Source organism: Herpailurus yagouaroundi, unplaced genomic scaffold, assembly GCF_014898765.1.
Source record: "Herpailurus yagouaroundi ecotype Mexico unplaced genomic scaffold, PumYag 210, whole genome shotgun sequence".
In the NCBI taxonomy this organism is placed as follows: domain Eukaryota; kingdom Metazoa; phylum Chordata; class Mammalia; order Carnivora; family Felidae; genus Herpailurus; species Herpailurus yagouaroundi.
This window is the reverse complement of record NW_024412441.1, coordinates 297624-324502: the sequence shown is the minus strand read 5'-3', so window position 1 is coordinate 324502 and position 26879 is coordinate 297624. Positions and strand designations below refer to the sequence as shown.

At 36.2% G+C, this 26879-nt stretch overlaps 1 protein-coding gene across 2 annotated transcripts in view; it reads right to left on the bottom strand.

The window, feature by feature from the left end:
• USP34 (ubiquitin specific peptidase 34) overlaps positions 1-26879 on the bottom strand; it is a 250839-nt gene that overhangs the window by 172877 nt on the left and 51083 nt on the right. For both annotated transcript variants that reach the window (XM_040453637.1, XM_040453636.1), the window contains exons 3-5: positions 20187-20607; positions 13187-13237; positions 12877-13026 (exon numbers count right to left, since the gene is read on the bottom strand). In XM_040453637.1, the coding sequence (XP_040309571.1) occupies positions 12877-13026; positions 13187-13237; positions 20187-20607 (622 nt within the window). The remainder of the gene's footprint in view (positions 1-12876; positions 13027-13186; positions 13238-20186; positions 20608-26879) is intronic.

The window sequence follows — 26879 nt, the reverse complement described above, 5'->3', positions numbered from 1 at the left end:
TCGGATTCAGTGTCTCCTTCTCTCTCTCTGCATGCTGTTCATGCTCTCTCTCTCTCTCACGAAACATTTTTTAGAAATTAAAAACAAAAAAAACCAATGACAAAAAAATTGAAATGACACAAATAAAAAGATATTCCATGCTCATGGGTAGGAAGAATGAATATTGTTGAAATGTTCATAGGCAACCAAAGATGCTGTTATACTAAAATAACAGCTACATTTTTCACAGAACAATAATAAATAATTCCAAAATTTGTATAGAACCACAAAAGACCCCAAATAGGCAAAGAAACCTTAAAAAACAATAACAAAGCTAGAGGTGTCACAATCCCAGATATTAAAATACATTACAAAGTGTAGCAATCAAAACAGTATGACACTGGAACAAAAATACACACATAAATCAATGGAACGGAATTGAGAACCCAGAAAAATACCCACACTTATATGGTCAATTAATCCACAGCAAAAGAAGCAAAAACATACAATGAGGAAAAGTCCCTTCAATAAATGGTAATGGGGAAACTGACAGCTATATGCAAAAGAATGAAACTGGGCCACTTTCTTACACCATACACAAAAATAAATTCAAAATAGGTTAAAGACCTAAATGTGAGACCTGAAACCATAAAGCTCCGAAAAAGAAAACATAGGCAGTAATCTCCTGAACATTGTTCTCAGCAACATTTTTCTGGATATGTTTCCTCAGGCAAAAAAAAAAAAAAAAAAACCACGATAGGAAAAATAAACTGCTGTCATTATACGAAAATAAGAAGCTTCTACAAAGTGAAGGAAACAATTCACAAAACTAAACGGCAACCTACTGAATGGAAGAAGACATTTGTATATGATATACCTGATAAAGGGTTAAAGTCCAAAATATCTAAGTAGCTCATACAACACAAAAAATAATCTGATTAAAAATGGGCAAAGGGGGCACCTGGGTGGCTCAGTTAGTTGAGTGTCCAACTTTGGCTCAGGTCATGATCTCATGGTTCATGAGTTCGAGCCCCATGTCGGACTCTATGCTGACAATTCAGAGCCTGGAGCCTGCTTTGGATTCTGTGACTCCTTCTCTTTCTGCCCCTACCCCACTCACTCTTTCTCTCTCAAAAATAAAATTTAAATTAAAAAAAAAATTTTTTTTTTAAATGGGCAAAGGATCCGAACAGGCATTTCTCCAAAGACCTACAGATGGCCAATAGCCACACGAAAAGATGCTCAACATCACTACTCGTCAGGGAAATGCAAATCAAAACCACGATGAGTTATCACCTTATACTTGTCAGAACAGCTAGAATCAAAAAGATAAGATATAACATTTGTGACAATGCGGAAAAAGATGAAACGTCATGCATTGTTGGTGGGAATGTAAATTGGTGCAGCCACCATGGAAAACAGTATAGGGGTTCCTCAAAGAATTAATTATACGCACATATACATGTACATACCATGAAATATTACTCAGCAACAAAAAATAATGAGATCTTCCCATAAATAACATGAATGGACCTAGAACATTTTATGCTAAATGATAGAAGACAGAAAAACAAAAATATCTTATGATTTCACTTACATGTGAAATCTAAATATCAAAGTAAACCAACTAACAAAAACCAGGAACAGACCCATAAATACAGAGAAATGATGGTTACCAGAGGGGAGAGTGTGGGAGGGTGGGCAAAATGGGGTAAGAGGAGTGGTATATACAGGCTTCCACTTACAGAATGAGTAAGTCACAAGGATAAAAGGAACAGCATAGGGAATATAGTCAATGATATTATATGGCATTGTACGGCGACAGATGGTAGCTATACTTGTGGTGAGCACAGCGTAATATATGGACTTGTCAAATCACTATACTGTACACCTAAAAACTAATGTTACGTTGTTTGTCAATTATAGTTCAATTAAAAATATTACTCTGAGATAATATGATTATGTGAACAGAACAATCCAAAACAACTTTCAGTAAGTGTTTTTAGAATTAAATGGTTTGTCAAGAATGCTGCATAGAAAGTTAATACAAGTAATTAATATACATACATATATACATGTACATACACAACCCATATTATATATAAGCATATGTTTTCTGAATTACCAGGAACAAATACTAAATAAAGTTTTCAAAAATATTCTCCTTAAACAAGTATCAAAAAAATTTATGTCTACAAAAAAATCTAATAAAGACATGTAACACCTTGGAGAAGTCTGGGAAGATGATGGAGTAGGAGGACTCTAAGATCATACAGCCTCACAGATACAACTAGATAACACAACATATATAATCCAGAAAACAACCAAACACTGGGAGAACAAACTCCACAACTCAAGGTAGGGAAGAGACCAGGAAGGGCAAAGACATGGTCTTTGAGCTAACCATACTGGGGAAGGAGTCAGCACAGAGAAGGACAAAAAACTTTCACACATTTGCCTCTGAAAGGAAGAGAGGCTGAATTTTGGGGGTTCTTAAAACCAGGGTAACTTAATGCCTGGAATTTTAAAACTCAATGGGCTCAGCTAAAGGAGAGCCCAAATGGCATTAGGAAGTAAAGTCCCCACCCTTAAAGAGATAGCATAACAAATAGCCCTGCAGATACAGCACAAAACTAGAAATTTGAAAGACACTGGAAACAGACAGGAGTGGGAGTGATCTGCTCATCTTGGAGCATGGTCAGAGAGACAGTCACCACAAGGAGACCCCTCCAGGAACAGAGGAGCTGGCAAACACCATTTCCCTCCCCCCACCACCCAGCATACAGGCAGCTGCAGAAACCTGAAACGGGGCCAACAATCATTACCTAACTTACTTGCACCAAGCTGCCTACCACCACCCCACACCCCACATGTTGCTAGACCCACCCTTCCCCATCACATTCCCTTAGTCCCAGTGCTGTAGGCCTCTACCCCAACATACCAGTGCATGTATCTGGCCAACACATCTCCCAATCAGCTGCCCGTTTTGCAGAACCTCAGTTCAAGAGGTGGCTGCAGGGGCAAATGTCATTTCCCACACTTTATTAAAATGTGCCCAGCCCCTATTGAGGACCAAACATCACCACAATACACAAAGACAGCATCTGCAGATAACTGTACTGAAGGAAAAAGAGACCAAGACACAATAGGAGAGCACATGCAACACATATAGGACACACACCTAAAAGGACCAGGCCCTGGAGAATAGGGGACTCTGAACTGCACAGCACTGCAAAGCACTACAAGACCTCTTCTTCATAAGGCTGTTATCATGAAGAGCAAGATAAAGAAATGACATTGATAACACAGAAAAACAGATACAAGAGATGAGACAAAATGAAGAGACAGAAATATCTCCCAAATGTAATAACAGGACCAAACCACAGAAAGACCAAAGTGAAACAGACTTAAGAAATATGCCTGATACAGAATTTAAAGTAATGATCATAAAGATACTCACTGGACTTGAGAAAAGAGTGGAGGATATCAGTGAGATCCTTAACACAGAGATAAAAAAGAAGCAATCAAGAGATCAAGATTAAATTACATTAAATTAAAAATACATTTGATGGAATAAACAGCAGGCTAGAGGAAGCAGAGGAATGAATTAATGACCTGGAAGACAGTAATGGGAAGTAACTAAGCTGAGCAAAAAAGAGGAAAGAAAATTATGAAAACTAAATAGACTTAAGGAGCGCAGTAACTCCATTAAGTGTTAACAGCATTTGCATTATAGGGATCTCAGAAGAATAAAGAGCAATGGGAGGGGCAGAAACTCATTTAAAAAATAATAACTGCAAAATTCCCTAATCTGGACAAGGAAACAGATATCCAAATCCAAGAGGCACAAATTCCCCCTAAAATTCAACCTAAAGATGTCCACACCAAGACACGTATTAATTAAAATGGCGAAAAGTAGCAATAAAGAAAAAATGTTTAAACCAGCAAAAGACAGTTACATACAAGGGAAACCCATAAGGTTATCACCAGATTTTTCAGCAGAAACTTTGTACACAGGAAAGGAGTGACATGATATATTCAAAGTGCTCTGCTATTTAGAATAGGAGAGATAGTTTCTCTAAGAAAAAGTAAAGGGTTTTATAACCATTAAACCAGATCTACAAGAAAGGGGGCTCTTGGAGTAACAAGGAAAGACTGTGAGAGGATGAAAAGTAAAAACAAAAACAAACACAAAAGCAATAAAAATAAGTATTTCCATAAAAACTGGTCAAGGGGTTCATAAAATAAAAGGATGGAATATTCACATCATACACCTAAAATGTCGAGAGAAGAAGAGTAAAAACGGATTTAAACTTAAGCAGAAACTAATAGAATAACGTATGTTAACTAGACTGGGAACCTAAAATTTTAAAAAGTAGTCATAATAAAACCATTAAAAAAATAAACTTGGGGCACCTGGTGGCTCAGTTAAGTGTCTGACTCTTGATTTCAGCTCAGGTCATGATCTCACAGTTGTGAGATCAAGCCCTGTGTCAGGCTCCACACTGGGTGTGGAGCTTGCTTAAGATTCTCTCTCTCCCTCTCCCTCTGCCCCACCCCTGCTTGCACATGTGCACACTCTCTCTCTAAAAAAATAAATTTAAGTGACCATTAACTTATAGACTGCTATACACAGATGTTATATACAAACTTAATGGGAACCACAAATCAAAAACCAGTAGTAAATATGTAAACAATAAAGTAAAAGGAATCCAGGTATATCACTAAAGCCAACAAACCAGAAAAGAGCACAAGGGAAGAAAGGATCAGAAAAAATCTAGAGAGGGGTGTCTGGGTGGCTCAGATGGTTAAGTGTCCAACTTCAGCTTGGGTCATAATTTCATTGTTCGCAGGTTCAAGCCCTGCGTCAGGCTCTGTGCTGACAGCTCAGAGCCTGGAGCCTGTTTCAGATTCTGTCTCCTTCTCCTCTGCACCTCCCCACCGCCATGTACTCTGTCTCTCTCTCAAAAGTAAAGAAAAAAAATTTTAGAAAGAAATAATCTACAGAAACCACAAAACAAGTAACAAAATGGCAATAAATACATACCTATCAATAATTACTTTGGGTTTTTTTGTTTTTTGTTTTTTTGTTTTTAGCAGGGAAACCAAGTTTTATTCCTCACACCTGGACTGTCATTAGTGAACCCCTATGGAGAGTCTCAAGAGTATGAAGAATGTCATAAATTAGTGCAGGTGACCTGTATGCAAAATGGACAGAGGTGTGGAATTACTATAAAAAGAATATTTATCTAATAATTTAGATGTCTTGTTTGAGAATATGTTGGTACATATATATAGATAAATTGGCCAAACCTGAAAGCTTCAGTTCAGCTAATCATTAATTACTTTGAATGTAAATGGATTAAACACTCCAATCAAAAGACCAAACTGATGAAATAGACCAAAATAAAAAAAAAAAAAAAGACCCATCTATATACAGACTATAAGAGATTCACTTCACACTGAAAGACACCTGGAGATTAAAAGTGAGAGGATGGAGAAACATTTATCATGCAAATGGATGTCAAAAGAAAGCTGAGGTAGAATACTCAGCAAAATAAGACTTTAAAACAAAGACTATAATGAGAGACCAAGACACTATATAATAATAAGGGGGACAATTCGACAAGAGGATACAACAATTGTAAATATTTATGCACCCAACCTGAAAGCACCCAAATACATAAAACAGTTAATAACAAAGGAAACAACTGACAGTAATAGTAGTAGGGGACTTTAACAACCCCTTACTTACATCAATAAATAGATCATCCAAAATAAACAAGCAAACAGTGGCAATGAATGACAAACTGGACATGGACTTCATAGACAAATTCAGAACATTCCACCCTAATACAGAATGAACACTATAAGGGCACATGGAACATTCTCCAAAACAGATCACACATTAGGCCAAAAAAAACTCAACAAATTCAAAACAATCAAAGTCATACCACGCATCTTCTCTAACAACAATGCTATGAAAACAGAAATCAACCACAAGAAAAAAATCTGCAAAGATCACAAATAGAAGGAGTTTAAATAACACGCTACTAAATAACAGGTAAACCAAAAAATAACAGATCATAAATTACACAGAAACAAATGAAAATGAAAACACAACAAAATCTTGAAGATGCAGCAAAAGTGGTTCTATGAGGGAAGTATAGAAGGGCAGCCGGCTGGCTCAGTTGGTGGAGCATGCGACTGCTGAGTTCTGGGTTGTGCATTCAAACCCCACATTGGGTATAGAGATTACTTAAAAACAAAATATTTTAAAATAAAATAAAGAGGAAAGTATATAACAATACAGGCCTACCTCAAGAAGAAAGACTAATCTCAAACAACCTAACTTTACACCTAAAGAAACTAGAAAAACACACAAAACTTAAACCCAGCCAAAAAAAAAAAGGAAATAATAAAGATCAGAGCAGAAATAAAGGATACACAAATTTAAAAAAGCAATAGAACAGATCAATGAAATGAAACCAGGAGCTGGTTCCTAGAGAAGATCAACAAAATTAATAAACCCCTAGGGAGACTCCTAAAAAAAAGAGAGAAAACTCAAAGAAAAAAAATCACTAATAAAAGAAGAGAAATAACAATGTTACAGAAATACAAACAACTGTATTTGTACAGTTTGTATGAAACTAAAGAAGGAATAAACAGAAAATTTTAAAAGACCATATACCAACAATGAAGTGAATCAGTAATCAAAAAACTCCCCAAAATCAAAAGTCCATGACCAGATGGCTTAACAAATGAATTCTATGAAACATTTAAATAAGAGTTAATACCTATTCTTCTGGAACTATTCCAAAAAATACAAGCGGGAGGAAAATCTCCAAAAACATTCTATGACGCCAATATCACCCTGATACCAAAACCAGACAAAGACACCACCAAAAAAAAGAGAATTATAGGCCAATCTCCCTCATGAATATAGATGCAAAAGTCCTCAAAATTACTGTCAAACCAAATAAATAATACAATAAAAAAATCACACACTGCAATCAAGTGTGATTTATTTCCAGGATGCAAGATGGTTCAATACTCATAAATCAATCATTCTGACACATGAAATCAATCAATGAGAAAGGATAAAAATCATATCATTGTTAAATGGTTTCTCTGCTTCTATTGAAAATTACAACATTCATTCACAATAAAAAACTAGAACAAAGCAGGTCTAGAGGGAATATATTATCAACATAATAAAGGTCTTATATGAAGAACTCAGAGCCAGGGCACCTGGGTGGCTCAGTTGGCTGAGCATCCGACATCAGCCCAGGTCATGATCTCACAGTTTGTGAGCTGGAGCCCCGCATCGGGCTTGCTGCTGTTAGTGCAGAGCCCACTTCAGATCTTCTGTTCCCCCCTCTCTCCTTCTCTGTCCTTTCCCTGTTCCTGCTTGTGCTCTTACTCTCAAAAATAAATAAAACATTTAAAAGAAATTAAACAAGCCCAGAGCCAGCATCAGACTCAGTGGTGAAAAATTTTTCCCCTAAGGTCAGAAACAAGACAGGATGTCCATTTTCACTACGTTCATTCAACACAGTAGTAGAAATCCTAGCAACCGAGAGTGCTTGAGTGGCTCAGTCGGTTAAGCGTCCAACTCCTGATTTCGGCTCAGGTCATGATTTCAAGGTTCTTGAGTTCAGCACCAGGCTCTGTGCTAACAGCACGGAGCTGGCCTGAGAGTCTCTCTCCCCCGCTTCCCTGCTCACACACACACTCTCTCTCTCTCTCTCTCTCTCAAACTAAACAAACATTAAAAAAGGAAGGGAGGGAGGAAGAGGAAAGAGAAAGAAAGAAAGAAAGAAAGAAAGGAAGGAAGGAAGGAAGGAAGGAAGGAAGGAAGGAAGGAAGGAAGAAAGGCAGAAAGAAAAAGAAAGAAATCCTAGTAATCAGAGAAGAAAAAGAAAGGTACCCAAATTGGTTAAGGAAGAAGTAAAATTCTATTTGCAGATGACATGATACTACATATACAGAACCCTAAAGGCTCCACAAAAAGGTAACAGAACTGAACAAGAGTTCAATAAAATTGCAAGATACAAAATCAATGTACAGAAACTGACTACATTTATGTACACTAATAATGAAGCAGCAGAAAGAAAAATTAAGAGAAACAATCCCATCTACAGCTGCACCAAAATTAATAAAATACACCTAGGAATAAACTTAACCTGAAGTGAAAGACCTATACTCCAAAAACTATAAAGCACGGATAAATTCAAGTTAACACAAAATAATGGAAAGACATTCCATGCTCATGGATTCATACTGCCCAAAGAAATCTACACATTTAATACAATTACTATCAAAACACCAATGGCATTTTTCACACAACTAGAACAATTCCAAAATTTGTATGCACCCACAAAATACCTCGAATAGCCAAAGCAATCTTGAAAAAGAAAGACAAATCTGGAGTTATCACAATTCCAGACTTCAAGTTGTATTACAAAGCAGTAGTAATCAAAACAATACAGTACTGGCACAGAAAGAAACCCACAAATCAATGGAATTGGATAGAAAGCCTAGAAATGAACCCACGATTATAGGGTCAATTAATCTTTGACAAACGAGGAATGAAGATACATTGGGGAAAAAACAGCTCTTCAACAAATGGTGTTGCAAAAACTGGGTAGCTACATGCAAAGGAATGAAACTGGACCACTTTCTTACATCATAAACAAAAATAAACCCTAAAAGGATTAAGGACCTAAATGTGATATCTGAAACCATAAAAATCCTATAAAAGACCACACACAGGCAGTAATTTCTCAGACATCGGCCATAGCAAAGTTTTCCTAGATATGTCTCCTGAGTCAAAGGAAACCAAAGCAAAAATAAACTATTACAACTTCATCAAACTTCTTTGCTGTACAGCAAAGCAAACTTCTTTGCTGTACAGCAAAGAAACAATCAACAAAACTAAAAAAGGCAAACTTACTGAATGGGAAAAGATATCTGCAAATGACTTATCTGATAAAGAATCAATATCCAGGGGCACCTGGGTGGCTCAGTGGGTTAAGCATTTCAGCTCAGGTCATGATCTCAAGGTTCGTGGGTTCGAGCCCCACATCAGGCTCTGTGCTGACAGGTCAGAGCCTGAAGCCTGCTTTAGATTCTGTGTCTCCCTCTCTCTCTGCCCCTCCTCTGGTCTGTCTCTGTCTCTGTCTCTCTCAAAAATAAACATTAAAAAAAATTAAATTAAAAAGAGTTAATATCCAAAATATGTAAAGAATTTATGGGGCGCCTGGGTGGCTTAGTCAGTTAAGCATCTATCTTTGGCTCAGGTCATGATCTTTCAGTTCCCAAGTTCAAGCTCTGCATTGGGCTCTATGCTGACAGCTCAGAGCTGCAGCCTGCTTCTTGTTCTGTGTCTCCCTCTCTCTCTCTGCTCCTCCCCCACTTGCGCTCTGTCTCTCTCAAAAATAAAAAAACTTAAAAAAAAAAAGAACTTCTACAACTCAACACATACACACTACTGGGACCTCATGAAGAGAAAAAGCTTCTGCACAGCAAAGGAAACAATCAACAAAACTAAAAGGCAACCAACGGAATGGGAAAAGATATTTGCAAATGACCTATCAGACAAAGGGCTAATATCCAAAATCTATAAAGAAATCACCAAACTCCACACCCAAAAAACAATCCAGTGAAAAAATAGGCAGAAAACATGAATAGACACTTCTCTAAAGAAGACATCCGGATGGCCAACAGGCACATGAAAAGATGCTCAACGTCACTCATCAGGGAGATTCAAATCAAAACCACAGAGATACCACCTCATGCCAGTCAGAGTGGCTAAAATGAACAAATCAGGAGACTACAGATGCTGGCCAAGATGTGGAGAAACGGGAACCCTCTTGCACTGTTGGTGGGAATGCAAATTGGTGCAGCCGCTCTGGAAAACAGTGTGGAGGTTCCTCAAAAAATTAAAAACAGATCTACCCTAGGACCCAGCAATAGCACTGCTAGGAATTTACCCAAGGGATACAGAAGTGCTGATGCGTAGGGGCACTTGTACCCTGATGTTTACAGCAGCACTTTCAACAACAGCCAAATTATGGAAAGAGCCTAAATGTCCATCAACTGATGAATGGATAAAGAAACTGTGGTTTTTATACACAATGGAATATTACTTGGCAATGAGAAAGAATGAAATATGGCCTTTTGTAGCAACGTGGATGGAAATGGAACGTGTTACACTAAGTGAAATAAGTCATACAGAGAAAGACAGATACCATATGTTTTCACTCTTATGTGGATCCTGAGAAACTAAATAGAAGACCACAGGGGAGGGGAAATAAAAAAAAAAAAAGTTAGAGAGGGAGAGAGCCAAAGCATAAGAGACTTAAAAACTGAGAATAAACTGAGGGTTGATGGGGGGTGGGAGGGAGGGGAGGGGAGTGTGGTGCTGGGAATTGAGGAGGGCACCTATTGGGATGAGCACTGAGTGTTGTATGGAAACCACTTTGACAATAAATTTCATATTAAAAAAAAGTTACACAACTCAACACACACACACACACACACACACACACACACACACACACGATTAAAAATGGGCAGAAGAGGGACGCCTGGGTGGTTTAGTTGGTTAATCGTCTGATTCTGGGTTTCAGCTCAGGTCATCATCTCCTGGTTTGTGAGTTCAAGCCCCAGTTCATGAGTTAGAGCCCACATTGGGCTCAGTGATAACAGCATGGAGCATGCTTGGGATTCTCTGTCTCCCTCTCTCTCTGTCCCTCCCCCCACCACACACGTGCATGTTCTCTCTCAAAATAAACTTAAAAAATAATAAAAAAAAACAAAAATTGTTTAAAAAAGGCACATTAATACCTCAACACATAAATACAAAAAATTATAATGAGAGAAATTTAAAACATGCAAATAAAAACACATTTACCATATTTACAGATAAGGAGACTCAATACTGAAGAGATGACAGTTCTCTCTGAATGATGTATAGATTCATGGCAACCCAAAATGTTTATGTGCAGAGCTTAGGTGTTGATTCCAAATGGAAAGGTCCATGAGGAGACAAAACACTCTTTAAGAATGACAGGGTATGGTAATGTAATGTACAGCATGGTGACTGTACTTAACAATACTGTATTGCATACTTGAAAGTAAGAATAGTTCTTAAAAGTTCTCAGGACAAGAAAAAAAAATTTGTTAACCATGAATGGTGTTGGATGTTAACTACTTATTGTAACAAACATTTTGCAATATATACAAATATTATTACATTCTACACCTCAAACTAATATAATGCTATATGTCAATTACACCTAAAAAAAACAAAACAAAACAAAAACAAAAACGTAGAAGAAGGACAGGAAAGTAGAATTTGCTTTACTAGATAGCAAGACTTATTATAAAGCTCCAGAAATTAAGATGATGTGATTAAGCAAAGAGACTAATGTAATATGCTAGAGATCCCAGACCCATAACACACCTAATTTATAACAAAAATTATACTGGGAAACAAAGAATAAAGGACAGTGTTTGTTGAATTGCTAGAACCAGTGTTTGTCTATAAGAAAATTAATCTTGACCACCCACACCATACACAAAAATCAACTCCAATCGAGCTGTAATCAAAATGTGAAAGAAAAACAATACAACTTCCAGAATATCAGAAAATAACTTCATGACCTTAGGGTGAGAAGACTTTTTCATCCACAAATGAAAACACAACCCTAACAAAAAAGCTTTGATAAATTACAAACCATTAAGATTGAGGAATAATAGCTCTTAAGAGACACAGGGGAATGAAAAGCAAACCATAGACTAGAAGAAGATACTAGCAATATATGTATGTCAGACAAAGGATTTGCATATGAAACATAAGGAATCTTCACACATCTGTAAGGAAAAGCAGACAATGTGATTTTTTAAAACAAGTAAACGACGTGAAAAAGTACTTCTCATAAAATAACCAAATGGTGAATATGCCTATGAAACAATATTGAATTTCATTATAGGCACACATTGGAGATACTGCAGGTTCAGTTCTAGACCACCACAATAAAGCTAATGTCACAATAAAGCAAGTCAAACTAATTTTTTAGTTTTCCAGTACATATAAAACTTGTGTATATACTATATTGTAGTCTATTAAATGTGAAAAAATATACCTAAAAAAAATGTATAAACCTCAATTAAAATTCTTTGTTGTTAAAAAATACTAACCATCCTATGATGGTTAGTGATTTGTAATCGTTGATCACCATTACAAATATAAAAATAATGAAAAAGTTTAAAATGTTGTAAGAATTACAAGAATGACACAAAGTGAACCACTTATTGGAAAAAAGGCATCAATAGATTTGCTCAACACAGGTTGCCACAAACCATCCCTTTGTAAAACTCTCAGTATCTGGGAAGCTCAAAAAAAAGAAAGTTCAATAAAACAAAGTATCTCTGCTTCCACACTTACTGTGCTTCACAGTAACTGACATTTACAACACAGAATAATTATCTTCTTTACAAATGCAGAAAAATGTTATTAAGTCTTCTAAGTCAGGCACACTGTAGTAGCACCCTAAGCAAACAATCTTGTAACTAAAAGTCTAAAATGCCAAAAATTTCCCAGTACAAAATCACAGGCAAGGAAAGTAAAATTAACATAAGACATCTGTTCACAGAAGTAGTAAAGGTCTAAATTTATTTATTTAACTTAAATTAGTTACTTTATACAAATTCCATTTTTATTATAAGACCTTTTATAAAGGCTTCTGTACCCAATTTTTTTCAAAATATCACCCAGGAAAAAAATTCTTGTACATGCAAGCCACTCAAAACCTGTTTTTCTGTACATAAAACTCATGTTATTAAAGCCATTAATTCCCAAGATTAAAACCAATTCCAAACAATACTTACATTAGATACAACTGTAATAAATGCATGTGCTATAAGAAATGGCAAAGTTTCAGGAGTTCCGTATTCAAAGCAATCCTTCATGAGAGAAAGGCCATTTTTCCCACAAAACAAACATACATAACGAAGCAAATGCAATGGTACTTCTACATCCTGAGGGGGAAAAAAAATTTAAACTCATCAGGAATAATTCTCATTTTATTACCAAAATGGAAAAGATACTGACCAAATATAAAAATAAACTCAAAGACCTATATGAATAAAAAACTGAATTTCCCATAAACCTGAGAATAAGAAAAACATAAACACTTACATTCATATCACAGAATGCCCCTAATATGTTGCTTTCTTGGGTTGATATATCCTGATTTAAAAAAACAAAAACAAAGTAAACACAATTAGGTCACCCTACAAGATAATAATCTCTGAAGAAAAAAATACAATTTCTGCATCAAATATACGCAAAAAAAGACAATATTCTATAGATTGAGTTTACACAACATGAAACAGGTTTTTGCAATTGTTTCTCATCATGAATAATGATATTCCTAACTGAAGCTTATACGGTTCAGTTCTAATATGTATTTTAACTCTTCTGCAAAGAAATCTCTCTACACTATATACTATATATTGCCTTTTCAATAAAAAATGTCTCCATAAAGAATTGGGATAATTGTCACAAAAATAGATTATAACATTTTAAAACCACTTAATTTTTACCTAAAAATTCCACAATGTGCTTTGTATACATATGATTTAAACTACTTGATAGCATATTCATTCACTGTTGGCGAGAATATGAACAGGTATGACCTTGTTGGAGGGTAATTTGGCAATATCTACCAACATTTAAAATGCACATTCTCTTTGACCCAGCAATTCATCTTCTGGTTATTTATCCTAACAACTAATAAAAGCAGTGCTAGAAAATGTTTAATGATGCTTACCTGAAATTATTTATAATATCTCAAACTTAGAAACAACTTAAATATCCATCAACTGGATGGCTAAAATGTGATATAACCATCTAGGGTCTTATACAGCTTTCAAAAATAAGGTGAAATGCCACGAGGCATCTTTTTGGGACAATGGAACTGTTGTAAAAATGCAATGAGGTAATGGTAACACAATTCTGTAAACTTACTAAAACATGCTTAAATTATATATTTTAAGCAATTGATTTTTATGGTAAGTTATTCCTTTAAAAAGCTAAGGTGGGGGGCGCCTGGGTGGCTCAGTCAGTTGGGCTTCCAACTTCAGCTCAGGTCATGATCTCACGGTCTGTGAGTTCGAGCCCCGCGTAAGGCTCTGTGCTGACAGCTCAGAACCTGGAGCCTGCTTCGGATTCTGTGTCTCCCTCTCTCTCTGACCCTCCACCATTCATACTCTGTCTCTGTCTCAAAAATAAATAAACATTAAAAAAATTAAAAAAAAAAAAGCTAAGGTGGGTCCACATGTACAGGCATCGAAAGATACTGCCTTTTTTACATTTCTAAAACTTAGGATTTACGAACTTGATCTGATTTTCTTTACTTTTTATATGTCTGGAAATAATCTGAATTAATTTCCTAACAATGGTTTTTCTGAGATGATAGAGAAAGGAGAGGTTCAAGGCTCTTTTAAGTCTATATGTTGTATATTCTGTATTTTTTAGTCACAATGAAAATCTTTCTATCAGAAAGTTTAATACTTTCATCTGAAAAACACTACCAAAGAAACCTGTCATTCATTGCTGTTACCTGCTTGCTTCATGTAAATTCCATTGCTGAAATGAAGTTCGAAAACAACTGATTGAGAGCATCACATAAAACTCTCAGAACATTTCCAACTAATCAAAAACTGTCCTAAGACAGGTCAAAACACCTGTCAAAGTGAGTATACTAAACTTAAATTTATTCCTGAGCTTCTACTAGCAAGGCCACAGGTAAAGCTTTAAATTATTCTCAACAAACCTTCTGTCTTCAACAAGTCCAGAATGTAAGAACACCTGTGGTATTAAAGATTCATGGGCCAGATCAACCATGCTGGAATATTAGACTGGAGTCAAGATTTCTAGTGCCTAACATGAACACAGCTAGAAAATGTCCTAACAGAATTCTATTCTGATGTGCAAAATGTCAGCTCTTGGACTTGGTTACTTCTATTTTCACTCCTCAAAAGAACTATTTTATCCTTTCTTGTTTCTACTCTTAATACATGAAGACATTATTCTAAGGTGTCTTTAAAATCTCATCTTTAGTAGTATATAAAGAGTTAACATAGACCTATAGGTAACAACATTATGAACAATACTAAGAAGCCTCCCTGAAAACCAAATCAACATCAATTTTGTTTCAAAGTTCTAATTTTAGGAGCCCCTGGGTGGCTTAGTCGGTTAAGTGTCCGACTTCAGCTGAGGTCACGATCTCATGGTCCATGGGTTCAAGCCCTGCATTGAGATCTGCAATGACAGTGCACAGCCTGCTTGGTATTCCTCTCTCTACCTCTCTCTCTGCCCCTCCCCAACTCACACTTTCTCAAAATAAATAAAAAAAAAAGTTCCAATTTTAAATTGATCCCTAAAAAGGCCTTAAGAAACCTATTAGTTTTTGTCTTTTTAGAAAATCTCTCATTTATTACATAAGATAAAGGCACTCTATTTCTAGAACTAAGAGAGGGACCTATTACTTTAAAAGAGAAAATAAAGAGAAATAAATGAGTAATCAGAAAGTAATTCTTTGGGGCACTTGGGTGGCTCAGTCGGTTGAGCGGCCGACTTCAGCTCAGGTCATATCTCGCGGTCCGTGAATTCGAGCCCCGCGTCAGGCTCTGTGCTGACAGCTCAGAACCTGGAGCCTGTTTCAGATTCTGTGTCTCCCTCTCTCTGACCCTCCCCCGTTCATGCTCTGTCTCTCTCTGTCTCAAAAATAAATAAACGTTAAAAAAAATTTTTTTTTAAGAAAAAAAAAGAAAGTAATTCCACATCTAATTAAACAAGGGGGAGCCTAGGTGGCTCAGTCAGGTAACCATCTAACACTTGACTTCGGCTTAGATCATGATCTCACAGTTCATGGGACTGAGCCACAAGTCAGGCTCTGAGCCAACAGTGGGAAGCCTGCTTGGGAGTCTCTCTCACTCTATCCCTCCCTACCCACAAATGCACTCTCTCAAAATAAACATTAAGAAAAATAAAAATTAAATTAAAAACAAACAAACAAATGCTGCTCCATGACCAAACCACGAAAAACTGAAGGCCAGTGAATTAGGAATAGAATTTTTGCTTAAAAAGAAGTCATCAGCGTATCAAATAATCTGCTGTTATGGAAAATTAAGACTACCAATTCTGGAGAGCATACAGTTTACCACCAATGACTAGACCTAATCAAACAAAGCCATACTCTCAAACAGTTCTGCAAAACAGAACACTCTGCTATGATGGAAATATTGTCTACACTGTCCAATACACTAGCCACGAGCCCCATGTGACTACTGAGCTTTTAAAATATGTGAAGGAAGGAAGGAAGGAAGGAAGGAAGGAAGGAAGGAAGGAAGGAAGGAAGGAAAGAAGGAAAGAAAGTAAAAAGAAATATGGTTAGTGTGACTGAAGAACAAATTCAATTTATTTTAATTTTAGTTAACTTAAATAGCCAGATTTGTCTGTTCACTACCATATTGGGCAGTAGAGCTTTAAAGTAAAGAAGCTCAGGAGAGGATAGTGATAAAATGCAATCCAAGAAAGTCTCCATTGGCTTATAATTGCTTGCAAATGAACAAGCAGAGCTTCTATTCGCTTCTACAGAAGTAAGCCATCCACACAGATTGGTGACAAGGAAGATAATGAGTAGAAGACAAACAAGCTATTTGAGTTGTTTAGGATTGTTCCTTGAATGTGAGTACTGTAGATTATTCATCTTTGTATACACAATAAATAGTGCAGTTCCTAGAATAGATGGTCAATGTTTATTTTTTTAATAGTTTGAATAAGGTACATCTGTTTATCAAAATTAGAGACAAATCCAAGCGTCTGAATTCTATAAATATAAAACAAAAAAAGTCATAAATCAGTATGGGATTTAGTTAGTGATGGTTGCACAACTGTAGGAATACACTACAACTTATTAAATTGCATACATTAAAAGGGTGAATTTAAAATACTTAATTTAATAAAGCATAAATTAAAAAGTCAGTGGAAAGTGGCAAGAGAAAACCCAACCAGATTCAGAAATCTGGAACATAGTGTATATATTTAAGTCTATCTAATCATATCTCACATATTTAACAAGGGCAGTGTTTCTCTTCTTTTCTCTGATTTTTATACTCATTTCACTTTACTTAGGAAAAAAACTTAGAATACTAGGGCAACACCTCACAGAATTACACATAATGATTCAGAATTAAGAAAAGAATGCAACAGCTCCTTGTCCCCATCCCCAAAAAGTTTAACCTCAATTAAATATACCTATTTCTAATTACTACATCTTTTAAAATATTATTGACTTTGATAGGAAGAAAAGCAGGATATAGACAGGAAGGGATGGGGAGAAGGAGGGGCTCCAAGTTCCTACTTTATTCACTACTGGCAAGATAGCAATAGCTGCAGAGATTAGTCTGAAGTGATGTAAGAAGCAGTGTAGCAGGGTAAGACCTGAATTCTTTGTTTTTTGGTTTTTTTAATTTTATTTTAGAGAGAGACAGCATGAGTGGATGAGAAGAACAAAGAGAGAGAATTTTAAGTAGTCTCCATGCTCAACACACAGCCGAACACAAGGCTCAATCTCACAACCGTGTGATGATGACGACCTTAGCCGAAATCAAGACTCGGATGCTTAACTTGACTGAGCCACCCAGGCACCCCAGAATAAGACCTGAATTCTACAATTCTCAGCAATATACGTTGCAAACCTGACCAAAACTTTTAACCCGTGTAAGCCAATTCCCTTTATATAAAATCAGGTTGTTGACAGTTTTCTAAAGTCATAGCTATCTAAATATTAACACATGAGTACTGAATCATCTTCTGAAAAGTCCTGGCCAATTTGTGCTTCTTTAGAAAACTCAAAATCAGGATCAAATTAAAATCAAAGTTAAATATGACTGCTACCACATAGAACCACATGGCCACTAGGACAGAAACCATACGTTTTTCAAGAATTTTTAATAAAACATTACTAACATATCAGAAACCTGGGAAACAGCTATATTATGAACAGAATATTACAGAAGCACACAAATTCTGTATAAGGAGATGACAATTCTGTGTAGCACTGTATTACATTGTATTATATCTAAGGTGTTTTTTTTTTTTTTAATTAGAATTTTACCTCAAAGACCTCATGAATTTATTGCTTTCAACCAAAGAGTCACATGGAATGACTGATCCTCAATAACAGTAATAATGAGGCACTTTATTTCAAACGGGAAAGCAGGGGAGTGGGACTATGCTTATATTTGGAGATTTTTTTTCCCAATAACATTAAAAAATGATAAACTGGTGAGCAAACTGATTTGAGGAAGAAAATAGCTGATTTAGTATTACTTGAGTTCTGTTAAAAATTTTTAACTGGAGAAATTTAATTTTATTAAATTATTTAATCAAAAATTAAATTTAACTACTAAGTTAAATTTATTAAAATTTATTTAATTTAAAGATTAAATTTAAATTAATTATATTGTAATAAGCATAATTAAATTAATTTAAAATAAAAATTTATTAAATTTTTTTAAATAAAAAGGATGCTGAGCTGACAATTTTTAGGATGTTTACTAAATGATTCATTAAAAGGTTTCTATATGGAAAGATAACAAAGAATTCTAGAAAGTAGAGCACAATGTTTTAAAATATTTTTATGGAAAATTCCAATAGGGGAAATACGCACCTCCTAGGCTGTTTTTAAATAGTCTCAATTCAATGTGAAAACATTTTCAGTAAGGAACTACTTTTTTCCAGATGAAGAAAGAAGTTTAGAGAAGTCAATATGAAGATTACAGAATAAGCCAGAGAAAATAGGCAGACTTTTTTAAAAAGCATGTGGTAGATCTGTTAAAGTTTAAAATGAGGTATTTTATCCAGAGATGGGAGTCTACTTCATACCCCCCTGAATCTGAACTGCCCTCATTAAGTGCTTCAACAGAATGTGGTAGAATTTATACTATTTCAGAGGCTGGACCTTAAGAGGCCTTATATACAAGCTTACACATTTGTCTTCCTGGAGAAATTCTAAGACCACCACGTAAAGAAGCCAATCAACTCTAGTGGAGAATGAGAGGCCATGTGGAGAAAACCCAAGGAGCCCTAGACAACATCCAGCACCAACTGTCAGACATGTGAGTGAAACCATGTTGGACCTTTAAACTCTTCATCTCTCAAAGTAAATATACAACTGCCTAAGTGAGGCCACATAAAACCAATAGAATTGCCCAGCCAACTCAGACAAGCATGAGAAATAACAGATCTGTTTTTTTATGCCACTTACATAACACATTATCATATTAACTGTCTCAATTCCCACCATGTGTATAAAGTAATGCTATCATCTAAATAAACCTAAGGTGGGTTTCTAAACTCTTTGAAAGGCTTATAAAAGTATCACTAACCAGTATGTCAAGCATCTTGACTTATTATAAAAGAAAGTACTATCATTTAGAACAGGTAGTTAAAGGGGCACCTCATAAAAGAAAGTACTATCATTTAGAACAGGTAGTTAAAGGGGCACCTCAGCGACTCAGTCAGTTAAGTGTCCAACTTCAGCTCAGGTCATGATCTCAAAGTTCGTGGATTCGAGCCCCGCGTCGGGCTCTGTGCTGACAGCTCAGAGCCTGGAGCCTGCTTCAGATTCTCTCCCTCTCTCTGACCCTCACCCACTCACTCTTGTCTCCCTCTCTCTCTCTCTCTCAAAAATAAATAAACATTAAAAAAAAAAAAACTTTGTAGTTAAGGATACTTTGTTTTCTTAATGTGAGACATTCCAAATACTGTTACCAATGTTTCTAAGAATAAAATTCAAAATTCCACCTGCTTCTTTTTCCTCAATTATTACTTTCTGAAAGTATCACACTACAGCATAAGTGTACATCAGCAAAATGTTTTATATCACTGACAGTTTAATTCTTATGAGTTCAATCTGTGAATCTTTCCTTAATAGGACTATGTTGAGCAAATGTTCAACCCAAGTTGCTACTAAAATGGTTTAGAGAAAACTGGAATACTTTTTCCTAACAGTAGTTATTTTTATAAATTTTTCCATCAATAATAACTCTGTCTTTATTCAGGAAAAATTGACAACATAACTATAACTTAGTATTACTTAAAACTCACAATACCTATTTTCACATACCTCTATAGTAGGATGAGTATTATGCTTGTACGCGGTATATAAAGGAAACTGAATTTGAAAAATTTTTGCCACACATAGTAAGAGTTTTTCCTTCTCATCTGTACTCCATAAACTAAAAGGATCACCACTCTTTGAAGATTCCTCCTCAGTCAGATTACAAATTCTTGTAGAGTTTGATTTTTTTTCTATTGATTTTTGTCTTTCTGTACTTCCTTCATTACACTCTCTTTCTATACTCAGTGGTTCTTCCACTTGATTACTCTCATCTTGCCACGTGGAATCTATGTTAATAGTAGTACAATGTTTACAAAGCTGGTCCCGGAGTACTTGAACTTGGGCAATCACTAAGTTAATAAGTGCACACACTACTTGGTTAAAAATCTCCAAATGCTTATATTCCTTGAAGCAGCATAGACATTGCCTATAAGAGAAAGAAAATTTTTCAATAAATTAATGCTTTCTAGAGAGACAATTGTATATTTCAAGTAATATAAAAATCACAAATTGGCAAATCCTAAAGTACCTCTTTTTTTTTTTTTTTTTAAGTTTTGGTCTCCTTTTTCATGACAGGGTAGCACTACAGTCATTTATAAAGATAGCATTACACCAAAAACTGGTACTTCGGTTAGTAAAAAGTCACCAAATTAGGTTGACAGCTATAGTCTTCAGTGTTATCTAGATATTTATCTGCTTTTCCACATAAAGAACCATTTAAAAACAAGAATTGTGGCATCTATCTTTGCTTCTCTAAGCACTGAGTACTTCCTATGTTTAGTAAATATTAGGAAACTGGCTAAAATAAAAACCTTATTTGTAAAGCTGTTTTATTTTACATAAAGGGATTTGCAGCCAAGTAGTAAAAAAAAAAATGTATTTTAACATTACTAATTTGCTTGAAGGCTAACTTGGGAAGGGCATTCCTACCCTCTTTGGCTAATGAAAAGCATTTAGGAATAATATACACTCACACTCTTCAGCGTGTGTGTGTGTGTGTGTGTGTGTGTGTGTGTGTGTGTGTGTATACATAAATAAATACAGTAAGAGTAACTTATTACACACAAATCTAGTTAAGACATGTTCAGTTAGCATTAATGCCTGGCACACTGTGGATAATCAAAGAGTCTGGTAAATCAATAAATAAATGATCATCAAGTACCAGATTATAAGAATAATTCTTTCCAATGATGGAGGACAACTGAAAAACCATTACTTACCTACTTATATTATCAATTTAAATCATCTATACTGTAGTCCAAATAGAGCACCAACTCCCTTTATGACCATGTAGACGTCATCTCATTTCTCCAAGTGTGGCAAATTTGAAGTATAGCCATAAACTCTTTAATATTCTTCCCTTTAAACAGTGAAGCCCACTTTTCCTCCCCTTGAATGTGGAACATACTTAATAACTAACATCTATGTGGAATGTGGCAAAAATGACTGTGTGACATCTGAAACTAGGTCATAAGTGACAGTGCCACTCAGCCTTGCTCTCTTTTGAATCACTTGCTCTGAGAGAAGCCAATTATATGTTGTAAAATAGTCCAGGGGGCATCTGGGTGACTCAGTCGGTTAAGCATCGACTTCGACTCAGGTCATGATCTCATGGTTCGTGAGTTCATGCCCCACATCAGGCTCTGTGCTGATGGCTCAGAGTCTAGAGCCTATTTCGGATTCTGTATCTCCCTCTCTTTCTGCCCCTCCCCTGCTCCTGCTGTCTCTCAAAAAATAAATAAATGTTAAAAAAAATTTTTTTTAATAGTCCAGGAGCCCTTGGAGTGGTCCAGATGAGAAAAAAAAAGAAAAAAAAAAGAGCTCATACTACTAATAAGCACCAGCTTGCCAACCAAGTGAGCCAACTTGGAAGCAGACCCTCCAGCCCCACATGAGGCCTGAGATGACCATAACCTGGCCAAAACCTCAACAGTACCTCATAAGAAATCCAAGCCACAAAGAACCAGCAAAACCACTCCCAAATTCCACTCCTATAAAAACTCTAAAGATAATAAATGTTTATTGTTTTAAGATACTACTTTTTGAGTAATTTGTTACACAGAAATAGATAAATAATACATCAGGCCTGTCTTCTCAGTTAGCAAAATGAAAGAGATTTTATCTCTAAGAACTCCTCCACCTTTAAAATTCTATATTATTACAATTTCCTCCGGAAAAAAAATCAACATATTACTGTTGGTATTTTTCTGACAAATAGCTTTTCTTTAGGTTCAGGAAAAATCAAGTTCAAAGTGAAGGATTATACACTGAAATATCTTTCTTTAGCAAGAAAAGAATCTTAGTTCCTTCCCAAAAAAGACCTTGAGGTCAGATTTAGATTAGGAAAGCCAAAGAAACAGTCAAATTTACTTTAAAAATTCAATGCCAAGGGGGTGCCTGTTTGGCTCAGTTGAAAGAGCGTGCAACTCTTGTTCTCAGTGTCGTGAGTTCAAGCCTCATGTTGGGTGTAGAAATTAAATAAAAACTTTAAAAAAGTAAATTCATGAACATCTGGGTAGCTCAGTCAGTTGAGCGTCCAACTCTAATTTCGGCTCAGTTCTTGATTCCAGGGTCGGGGGATCAAGCTCCACGTCAGGCTCCCCCCTGAGCCTGTTTAAGATTCTCTCTTTCTCCCTTCCTCCCCTCCACCTCTCTCCCCTGCTCATACACGTGCATACGCTCACTCGCTCTCTCTCTCAAATAAACAAAATTAAAAAAATAAAAAATAAAATTCATTGGCAGGAAATGGGCATCTAACTGACCAGGAAACTAATCTTAAAAAGACAAAACTTATGTATGAACAAAGAGCAAACTGCATCTAGGTTCTTACAGACCCAAAATATACAAATTCAAGAACTAAGAATCGAAGTGACAATAAACACATACACACATTTATCTTTAATTATTACATAACTTATACATTTTATTGTATGACACTCAATTCTGAAAAGTCTAGGCATTTTAATTCTCAACAGAGCATTTCTCTATATTTCCCTACCCACAATGCGGGGGGCGGGGGGAAGAGAATGTGTGTTTTTTAAATAAAACATCACTTTCAGTTAAGCCCAGCTTGATTTTACACTTAAGTTTATTTCTTCTCTGTTCTAAACCTCACTACAAATATACTGAAAGAAAAAAGACTTAACTCCATACGGTAAGAGATAATGGAAGAACAGTTAACAAATGGCAACAAATTTTGGATGACAGCAAAGGGAGTAATAGTAACTGAGAGCAGGAGAAATAAACTTGGAAGAGGCTATAGAAGGATTTATCAACAAAAATACCCACACCACAGAACACTGAAAAGGCTCAAGAACAAAGACCATCAGATACCTCTAAAGGCAGAGATGAAGCATTGGGCAGAAAATAGGACTAAATGAAAGGTACGGTTAAAACCTGCAGATTCCTAGGTAGCCAGGATACTATTCCTACTTGATCCAGGGAAACAAGAAGTTTCCTCCTGTACATAAAACGAACAAGATTAAGTTCAGGAAAAACTGATGCTGAAGACAGGGATGATAAAAGACACTGAAAGGAAGAGAACTATGTGATACTACGACTGGGAAATCTCTCCAACTAACATGCCCCACCCAACAACCAGACTAAAATATCTCAAGGCCAAAGACCTGAAGACATTTCTCTTAGAGAATATGAATGACCTAAGAGAAAAGCCTACTTATCCCTGGTAATGAAGCTTGCTCACCATTTTCCAATCTACAGCGTGGGCCAACATCTGAGATGGCCCCAACAAAGAACTTCTAATCCATCTTTGAATGCTCATCTCTTAACCATGTAAAGATAACCAATAAGACAAGCAAGGAAAGCTGCATCACTAAAGGTAGGTCAAAACAAATGGTAAAAAGAAATTCAAAGAATGTAGATAAAATGCAGAAAGAAAAAAGGTTTTAATAATGTATGTCCTCAGAAACAAAGAGTGGATTACTGAAACAAGAACAGAATACTATTAAAAAATGCATTCAAACTACAAAAGAGACCTTCAATGTGTACAAATATACATTATATAGCTTTTGCATACACATCAATCACACTTTAAAACCCCATTAGAATTATAGCAATTTGACAGTCAGAAGAGCATGCAACTCTTGATCTTGGGGTCGTGAACTGGAGTCCCACATGTAATGCACAGATTACTTAAATAAATAAATAAAACTTTAAAAATAAATAAATAAGATGGGGTGCCTGAGTGGCTCAGTAAGTTGGGCATTCGACTTCAGCTCAGGTCATGATCTCACGGCTTGTGAGTTCGAGCCCCACATCAGGCTCTGCGTTGACAGCTCAGAACCTGGAGCCTGCTTCAGATTCTATGTCTCCCTCTCTCTCTGTCCCTCTCCCACTCATGCTCGCTTTCTCTCTCTCTCTCTCAAAAATAAACATTAAAAATAAATAAGAAATAAAATTAAAATTTGCCAATTTGTAAAATTCAACAAAAGTTCCACAATGTAAAAGTAAAAAAATCTCCAAAAAGTGGTAGAGACAAAGAAAAATAATGGGGAGAAAAAGGAAAGTATACCATCAACCAAGAAGACATAATATCTGACTAATAATACTTCCAAGAAGACATAATACAAAATCTGAAGGTTTGGAAATGATGAAATTACAAAATATTTCAGAACCGAAAAACCCACCAAAACACCTACCATCACAAATCTTTTTTTCAGTTTATTTTGAGAGGGAGGGAGGTACACACACACACACACACACACACACACACACACACAGAGAGAGAGAGAGAGAGAGAGAGAGAGAGAGAGAGAGAGAGAGAGAATCCCAATGCAGGGCTTGATTCCACGAACTGTGAGACTGTAACCTGGGCAGAAACCCAGAGTTGGATGCTTAACCAACTGAGCCACCCAGGTGCCCCTCATCATGAAATTTCTAAAACTGAGCAGGGATAAAGATCCTAAAAGCTTTCAGGGAGAGTGGAAAGAGTGACAAGAAGGAGCTCAGGAATAAAAATAGCTAATACTTCTCCAAAGCTATATGGGGGTAGAGGAGGTCTGGCTGACTCAATCTGCAGAGGATGTGACTCCTGATCTCAGAGTCAGGAGTTCAAGCCCCATGATGGAGGTAGAGCTTACTTTAAAAAAAAAAAAAAAAAATTCAAAGAAGGTGCACCTGGGTGGTTCAGTAGTAGGTTGTGCATCTGACTCTTGATTTCAGCTCAGGTCAGAATCCCAGGGTCGTGGGATGGAGCCCCACACTGGGCTCCCCACTAAGCATGGAACCTGCTTGAGATTCTCTCTCCCCCTCCCCATCCCCTCTCCTCCTGTTCGAACTTGCTCTCTCAAAAAACATAAAAATAAAAAAATAAAAAACCTCACAGCAACATCAGAAGCTAGAATACAATGGAGCAATACTTTTAAATTTTTTAAAGAATATAATTTTCAACCCAAAATTCTGTATTGAAGTCTTCAAGATTAAGGGTAGAACAGAAACTTTTAGGTCTGAAGGGTATAAAAAACACCTGTCTCCCATGCACCCTTTCTCAGAAAAGATGTCATCTTAACAAAACAAAGAAGTAAACCAATAACAATGTCCACGTAGAATCCTGGAAACTGGAGATCCAAAACAATATAAAAGCAAAAGGAATTTCAAGGATGATCTGAAGAGAAGATAGCTATTTAGTATCCCTAATGAAAAATCAATAATTGGAGTAGGAAGATAAAGGACAAAGGAGATTTGGGAGAGGGGAAAGGGAGGGAAAAATCTAATCATATAATGATATATAAAAATATAAAACTTAGTATTAAGAAGAGTTGAAGAATTTGGAATGAATCAGTGACTCACACCTGAAAAATTTTAAAACACGCCAGGAAACTCTTGGAAACAAAAGATAAACAAGAACTTATTTCTTGTAAAATATAAAATAAGCCACAGAACTTTTTTTGGCCCATCAATTACCCTGAGAGAAAGGGAAAGGGTAAAAGAATGTAATCTTTATGTATCTGAAAAGGAAGTTCACAGGGTGGACTTAAAATTGAGGAGTGTCTGGGTGGCTCACACGGTTGAGTGTCTGACTTCGGCTCAGGTCATGATCTCACAGCTCATGACTTTCAGCCCTGCGTCGGGCTCTGTGCTGACAGCTCAGAGCCTGGAGCCTGTTTCAGATTCTGTGTCTCCCTCTCTCTCTGCCACTCCCTTGCTTGTGCTCTCTCTCTCTCAAAATAAATAAACATTAAAAAAAATCTTTTTAATTGATACATGAAGCAACAGCAATATAATAAAACTATTTCAGAATATAGAAGTTAATATCAAAACCAACATCTGGGGCGCCTGGGTGGCTAGGTTGGTTGAGCGTCCGACTTCGGCTCAGGTCATGATCTCACGGTCTGGGAGTTTGAGCCCCGCGTTGGGCTCTGTGCTAACAGCTCAGAGCCTGGAGCCTGCTTCGGATTCTGTGTCTCCCTCTCTCTCTTCCCCTCCCCCGCTCATGCTCTGTCTCTCTCTGTCTCAAAAATAAATAAAAACAATAAAAAAAATTTTTTTTAATATAAAAAAAAAAAAACCCAACATCTGAAAGAGTTGAAAGCAGAAGGGGAACTGAAGAGATAGGGGACAATGAACTTTATTACAGGCCTTTTTGCATTTACTTTTTAAACTCTATACATACTACTTCTATTTATATACCAATCTCTTACATACCCTTCCCCTATCTAAGCTTATCCTATGTTTTTCCTA